The sequence below is a fragment of the Lygodium microphyllum genome, chromosome 10 (genome assembly GCF_053477565.2).
Source record: "Lygodium microphyllum isolate KBCC chromosome 10, Lygodium_microphyllum_v1.1.10, whole genome shotgun sequence".
Lineage (NCBI taxonomy): Eukaryota > Viridiplantae > Streptophyta > Polypodiopsida > Schizaeales > Lygodiaceae > Lygodium > Lygodium microphyllum.
The window spans coordinates 77,448,763-77,456,697 of NC_141144.1; the positions used below are offsets into that span (position 1 = coordinate 77,448,763).

General features: G+C 41.2%; 1 protein-coding gene across 1 annotated transcript; it reads left to right on the plus strand.

Annotated features, from left to right (window-relative positions):
- Positions 1 to 5,710: 5,710 nt before the first annotated feature.
- On the plus strand, positions 5,711 to 6,770 carry LOC148030192 (uncharacterized). The gene is made up of 2 exons (XM_087687369.1): positions 5,711 to 5,833; positions 5,973 to 6,770. Exons 1-2 carry the CDS (start codon positions 5,711 to 5,713, stop codon positions 6,768 to 6,770), a joined length of 921 nt encoding a protein of 306 aa, XP_087543495.1.
- Positions 6,771 to 7,935: the final 1,165 nt, after the last annotated feature.

Genomic DNA, 7,935 nt, shown 5'->3' on the forward strand with positions numbered 1-7,935 from the left:
AACTCTTGCTGATCATGTTACTTAGGAATATTTTGGTCTTTGTTCCACTCATAGATATCTTTTGGGCTACATCAAGAGTTAGCCTTAATACCTTTTTTTCTCCTCCAGATATATACCAATGGGATTCAATAAATCCTCAATTTTCTCCATATCCACTTGGTATCTAGAAGGAGATTTCATTGAATGCACATAATTGATGTGCAACTTTAAGAACTTGTCAAATGCATGAAATAAAAATAGGGGATTACAAAAAAAAATTTGTTCAAAAGCTCACTTTTTGCCCGTTCCCATCAAGAGGCTTTAGCAACCTACCTTGCATGGTCATGTTAAGAATGTCATGCATGAGAGTATGTTCCTTTTGGGCAACTTTGGTCTAAGAGGTTTATGTTTATGTTTAGTTCCCAATTTGTCAAAATTTACCCTTTGTAATGGCCAAATGCTTGCATCTAGTGACCTTTTTGTATTACTTTAAAGAAAGAAAAGAATAACACTAGCTCTCAAACTCATGCAACCACTCATGCAATGCATTACCTCTTAGTTTGTAGAGTAACATTTCTTCTTGCCTAGGTTACAAGTTACAAATTTTGTATAACTATAAAACAAAGCAATACACTAAAAAAGAAAAAGAAAGAGAAAAATCATGCATCGAGTGTCCAATACTAATACGTTGTGGAATTGGCCTTATTGTGAAGAAACGTTCAAGAGTTCATCAACGAGGGGCAGAGAAAGTTAGTACATGCAAATGGAACTAGCTCTATGGAATAGAACTAGCTCCACCATACGCTTGCAACAGCTCTCTTATCCAATTCCATTAGGGAGAACATAGGTTTCCCTTGATGGAATTAGAATGTCTCACCACATGGCAACAATGAAAGAAAGCTTGACTCCCGACATTCTACAAGACATCCCGACAGGTGACACCTCTCACCCTTCTTGTAGCACGGAGATTTTCACTTGAGATGAGCAACATTCTACAAGACATCCAGATAGGTGACACCTCTCACCCTTCTTCAAGCATGTAGATTTTCACTCAAGATTAGAAACTGAAACTCCCATTGACAAGTACAACCCTTGCTTTTGGCTCATTATTGGCCCCCGTGATGGTATTTGTGGCTCACTTCCACTCACTATTCTAAAGGGACAAATCATTATAGCGAGGGAAAATAGAACTTGGTATCAACTTAAATAAGGACCATAACCTAGTAGAAGTAGATAATGAAGGGGGTCTCACATGGTCTGATAAATAAAGGGGAGAAGCTCTTAGGAAAGCCAAACTTGATAGGGCTTACATCTCGATAGAACTCATGACCTCGTACATCAATTTCTATTAAAGTACACAAAGACATAACCCTTTTGAATCACCACCCTATTTAGCTAGCACTTTCAAACAATGACAATATTATCAAACCAAGAGGGTTCCATGTATACCCAATTCTATTTAAGCTAAAGGTATTACATGAAAGTGTCCACTATATCTCAGTTTGGGCTTCCTCATCTAAAGGGTCTCCAACTAGTGCATGGCAACATTCAATCAAATAAACCCAATATCTCCTAAGAGAAATAAAACACAACATCATCAAACATAGAAGGAAAACGTGAAATTGGAAATACATGGAGAGTATCACCCTTGAGGATAAGTAAATCAAGCTTAAAATGCATCTCTAAGAAGGTGAAGAGTTAGAAGTCAAAAAGATTCTAATGTACACTAAAGCCTAGTGGACTAGCAAAATTGACAGACCCACAAAGGAAATGTTCAGCCTTGTTAGAAAGAAAAAGGATAGACAATTGATTCCCCTACTAGTGGATGAAAGAAGCAATGCAATAAAGAACTCGGAGCAAAACCTACAACTACTCTATGATCACTGCTTCAATAGCTTTAGCAAACCATCTACACTAAACATAGAAAGGATTGATGCCTAGGCTACAATAGCTAGGTGTAGGCCCAAAGTGATCCCCATGTCAATGGTTGATATATTCGACCTAGAGTTGTCTTCAATTGAATTGGAAGATACCATAAGCGAATTCAGAAAAAGAAAGTCCCTTGGTTTAAATGGTTTACCCAACAAATTATATCTAGAACTTAAAGAGTTTTCTATTCATCCTCTACTTCTTGTATGGAAAGAATCTCTAGCCTTTGGAGCTCTACCACACTATGACAATGCCAATGTGATTAAACTGATTCATAAAATAGACAATAAAGACCTTTTGGCAAACTAGATACCCATCACTTGCTTGACTTTAACCTACCAAACATTTACCTAAGCATTAGCTCATAGGATTTCATGCCATCTTGACAAATGGAATAGGAGGGGACAGAAGGTATCAAAGGATGCTACATATTAGATGCTATCATTAGCCTTTGGGAAGGCATAGAACATGATAATGACACAAAACAAGCCATAGTTTTCTTTCAGATAGATTTTGATACGGCGTATGATTGACTTGAGCGGGATTTTATCTTCTAGTCTCTTCATGACATGGCATTTGGAAGGAACTTTATCAAATATGTTATGGTGCTCTTTGACAATTCCTCCATAGCAGTATCACTTAACGATATGCTAACCAACCCCTTCCCTTTAAAAAAAATTATTCAACAAGGCTATTTGTTAGCCTGCTATTATTTGACATAGCAACGGATGCTTTAGGGTGGCTTGCCTAGGTTGAGGTGGATGTAGGAAATATTAGGGGGCTTACCTTACCCAACAACAAACAAATGACGCTCAATTTGTTTGCAGATGATACTAGTAGGATCATACACAATGAAAATAGGTCTCTCAAGTCTTGTGAGGTTGTATATAGGAGTTCTACCTTGCCTATTTTTCCTTGGTTAACCTTAAATAGGCAAGGATAAAGTCAACAATGAAGTTGCCTCTAGACTAACTAGTAATTCGGGGTGTACAATCATTCAAGATGGGAAAATCTTCTGCCTCTTAAGTATCTCAATGGGTTTTGTAGTTTCAGAGAGCTAGACATGGCAATGGATAATGGCTCGCCTAAGAACAAAACTAGATTATTAGAGAGGTTTTAAGTGTAAATTGGCCGGAAGGGCTGTAGTTCTAAAGCACATCCTTGTTTTGTCAGTCATTTGTGTTCTCTCATGTTGGAGACCCACAAAATCTACTCTCAAAGACCTAGAATCCATTTGCAAGGATTTCTTGTGGGAGTTATAAGAAAACTCAAGAAAACTATATAAAGTTGCATGTGCCACATGCATCCTACCCAAAGGCCAAGGAGGCCTCAGCCTCCTAGACATAGAAGGATTAGCAGATAAATGGGTGGCTACATGGATCATCCACAATACTCCCTGATGAGGATTGGGCTACTCTTTTGCATAGAGATGTTGTGAAATTTTCAATCTGATGTTGCCAAGATGGGAACACCTTTCTGTTGTGTCGATTTCCTTTTCCGAAATCCCCACCACAATTAATAAGGCCTCCCCATTAGCTAAATCTCTCTAGATAGCTTGGCTTCAATTCCAAGACAAACAATACTTAACCTTAACTACAACATCATCCTACCTTGGGTTGCTTTTGATTTAGTGCAGTTTAGTTTGTCTTGTGACCCCATAACTAACGAAAAAATGGAAATAGGATGGCAACTTTATGAAAAAATGCCCCTAGCTTTGGAAAGACTTTTAGGGTTACAATAGACATCCAAATTAGAGGTTAGTTCCACATCAAAGCAATCACATGGGACAATGGGAATGCTCTTCTTCCAACTCCAAACCAGTTAATCCCTAATACTATATTGGCTAATAAACCTAATAACAAATGGCACATCAATTGGGAAAATATCAATGGGAGTGTCACCTTCAATTATTGGGTCAAGTGCAATCCCATCTAAGAAATCTACCCTTATTTGGCCCATTTTACATCAAAGCCTCTAGACAAGAGAGAGGACCCTCAAGCTTAACACTGTTGAAGGCAAGTGTCCACGCGGCAAAACTCAAATTGAATCACTAACACATCTGTTTATGAATTGCAGGGGCAATAGTGAAGTTTTCAAGCTTTTACAATGGGTGGCTAAACCTTTTCACCCAACTATATTGAATTGGAAATAAATAATGTTGGGGGAGGTAGGCCAAATGGCCTATCCATGTTTGTTTGGATGTTCATCAGGGCGTTCTTTCTATGGTCCATTTGGACACAAAGTAATGATGCTATGTTCAACGGTAAAAGTGATTTTTCCATGCATGAGCTAAAACTTGACTTTCTATTTCAAGTCTCCTATCAATTGTAAACAAAAAGAAGATGGAGTTCCAAGAGCTTCAAGCTACAACAATTAAATGAGGCCCAGATCAACATCTACCCAATAGAGTCCGATTACATCTAGACTTTGAAGTAGCATGTGTCGTGGATGCTATCGAAGACACAACAAAGCAATATTGATGTATCTATCCCAACCATCCTTCTACCTATCTACGATGTGTATCCCAAGTGACATGATCATGGGAATATCCAATATCTACATATATGGTCTTAAGACTCTATACGAGCAATGGCACAATGCCCCTTTCTTGTCCACACTCCCCTTTTTGTCCAACTACTTCTTTTGGCTACTACACAAAGCCACTTTGTGGGTAGTTCTATGGATATAAATAATGTTTCTACTTTACAACCTCTTTATGCAAAAAAAAGGAAAAAGACTAATAAGTTGTAATTATGGGCCATGGCATAAACATGGGCAACGCATGACATGATCCAATGTCACTTCCAATCTGAGAGACGAAGACCTCAAGATACATGCAGATAATGCTATCCTTTCAAGTTTCAACATGGTATTGCAAAAAGCAAAAAGTGCAATTGCAGATGTAGAATTGATATTTCTACCGTGTTCACAAAGTTTGCAACTCCAAATTGCAATTGAACTAGATCAGGCCCACCGCAATGCTGCCGCTCAAAAGTCTACCTTCTCCTGGACCTTGCTTCCTTGGAGACCAACTGTTTTTATAGTATTTTACTTATAAAACCAGCTATTTCCCTCCCAAAACCAGCCGGGGAACTAGTTGGGGTTAACCCTACTCCTTTTTCCATTCGATAGGGGAAAAAAATTTCATGAGCAAAGGAGGCTGCAATCTATACTAGTAGTTAATGAGAGGTGGGGGGTGGGTGCCACGTGGCAGCCCTCCACCTCCCACACAAGAAAAAAAAAAGAGGATGGGGGGGCGGGTGCCACGCGTACAGCACCTGCCCTTGCCCGCAAAAATCGTGCCCATGTGAGTCTAGTACTTCTACTATTACGTAGTACGTGCGTCGCTTTGGCGTCAGAGAAGGCTGTAGTATGATGGTCGATTGACATTTTCTTTGGCAGGCAATGGGCATTTTCCCTTGTCGCCTTCTTGTCATAGCGTGCACGCCAAAAAATTAAGTTCGCACGTTCATAGTTCAGAAAATATTTGTCGAGTTTGACGTTTTCTAAAATCTTCACGACGGCCAGCACAGTCAACGAGCTTGCATATGTTATATATACGGGGGGCAGCAGAAGCAAGCTCACTGCTCCAGCATTGCTTACAGTATCGAGCTTACACGCTTATCAGAGGCAACATCTAGCTCCACGCAGGCAATTAGACACAATTTTTTTGGGTGAAACCAAGCAAAGCACACACGCGCACACATACATACATCACCAATCTACTTACAGGCGCCCGGGCGGGAGTATTGCACTGATACGTCCTGGGTAGCATCGTTGTCGACCACCTGTACCTTGTAATATGGCGATGCGCAATCTAGACGTAGTGCTGATGCTGCTGCTGCTGCTGCATGTTGCAGCCGTGCCGAAGCTGGCGCAGCTGGTGTCAGGAGCCAACTGGGGCAGCTTCAGCCAGGGCGACTGCGTACTTCCAGGGTATCGTAAGTACTACTCTAGGCTATGGAATATCAAGGGCGACTGGGACAGCGCATGCAGGAGCACGGAGGCCACAGTGCAAGGGACCTATTTCCAGCCCCCAGACAACTGCGTGGACAATGGCATAGGCGGGGAGTGGGGGGAATTCTACGTCGAAAAGCCCCGCCTTCGCTGCCGAGGAGTTCGACGCCGAGGAACTTGCCCTCTACCTTGTCGCCCTGTCCCCCGACGCCGATCAGGCCGGCCAGTTTCTCGTCTCCTGTGGTAGCTCCGGCGGCCTGCAGTCATTCGACGTCTTCCTACGCTCAGAGGGCTCAGGTCTCCGTTTCTTTCCCACAAGCATGGGCATGAGCACCGGCGCTGTGCGGAGCCAATCCGTCAAGGCCCTCGCTGTGCCGGTCGCGCCCGCGGCGCAGCTGACGACTGGCGGCAACATCCCGTCCGGACTCTGGTACTCAATCAGTCTCGCCGACAACGCCCAGGCCCAGCACCCCACGCGCATCATCGCCACCAGCCAGCTCTCCGGATGCTGTCTTTCTATTGAATGGGACGCCAGTAGCCGCACCATGTACATGGGGCACGTGCAGCCTGACCCGCAGGCGCCCCAGCCGAATCAGCAGAGCGGGGAGAACCTGGCCAACCACATGCGGCAGCAAAGCCAACCCTGCGATGGAGTCACCCTCGACTCCGGCCACATCTACCACATCGGCGCCAACAGCGAGCCCGACGGTGGCTATGGCGCCACCGGCCTTGTCCGCGCCAACGCCATCGGCCTCATTGGCCGGAACGCCATCCACATCTTTGTGCAGTTCGTGGACACTACCAGCGGACTCGTCCGGATATTCCGCCACATGAAATTCTCCAGCTGGTCCAGACTCACGGCTGGACATTGGACAATTTATCGTGAGCGAGAAATAATTCTGTGAACATAAGTTTCCCTGAACGACCATTCTTTTCATATAAATAACACTTGGACTTATAAGCGCACTCTACCTCTCTCTATAACGCTAGCTTGCAATTTATACATGAAATTATTGGCCTTGAAACAACGATCGTATCTCCATTTCGGCACTTTAAAATGAAACTGCACTTTGTAGATGAATCCGTGTTCCAATGACCAAAAAATAGTGTTGAATCATCTAGAATCAATTGGTATTCATTAGTATCACACATTGGTATCTTGGAGGCAAATGTTCCACTAATAGCTTTCATTTCCTCACTCTACTTCTCTCGTTAAGATTACATATCGAGGATAAAGCTTAAAATGATGGGTGCGTCATATTGGTAACTTTGTAGTGAAATTCCTAAACTAGATTTTGGTGACTCTAAGCCTTTTTGAATAACATAGATGCAAATCTTTTGAGTAAGTCGCATGTTTATCATAAGAAGATTCCTTATAAAATTGCAGTAAATTGGCTAGATCTTGAAAATTCATCAAACTCTAACATGTATAATTAAAAAAAGGCTCAAATTTAACCTATTTCTATACTTTAATGTATTTTTTGAGAATGTATCTTGAACATATATATATATATAGATAGATAGATAGATATAGATTTCTAATAGATAACATGTCCAAAGAGTGTATTTATGCAACATTAAAGTAGCACCTCCTAGAAAGAGTTTGATTTGAGAACTCTATTTAAACAAGGAAAGGCCAACGTTAGGGGGAATGACTGAATTCTTAAACATTTCCTTAACAATAAGCTCACATAAAGTATTTTTTAAGTGGACCTACTTGATAAGTATGGTATTCTTATTAAAAATTAAGAATCCACTTTTCCTTTAGTAGTAAAAACATTTTTAAAGATAAAATTTGTTGACACATAATGTATTCTTTTTGCTACAAAATGGGACACTTGGCTAATGTAACATATGCCATGCACTTAGAGAAGGTAAACATAAATAGGTTTAACTAATTTCCATAATGTGACTTTGTGTATAGTGCAATTGTAGGGTATGCTTTTTAGTATTGTATGTCTAAGTTGCACACATTATTATAGGGTATGCTTATATTATTGTATGTCTAAGCTATACACACTTATCTCTCGCATATGTATCAATAAATGTTGATGCAATGTCTTCCTACAT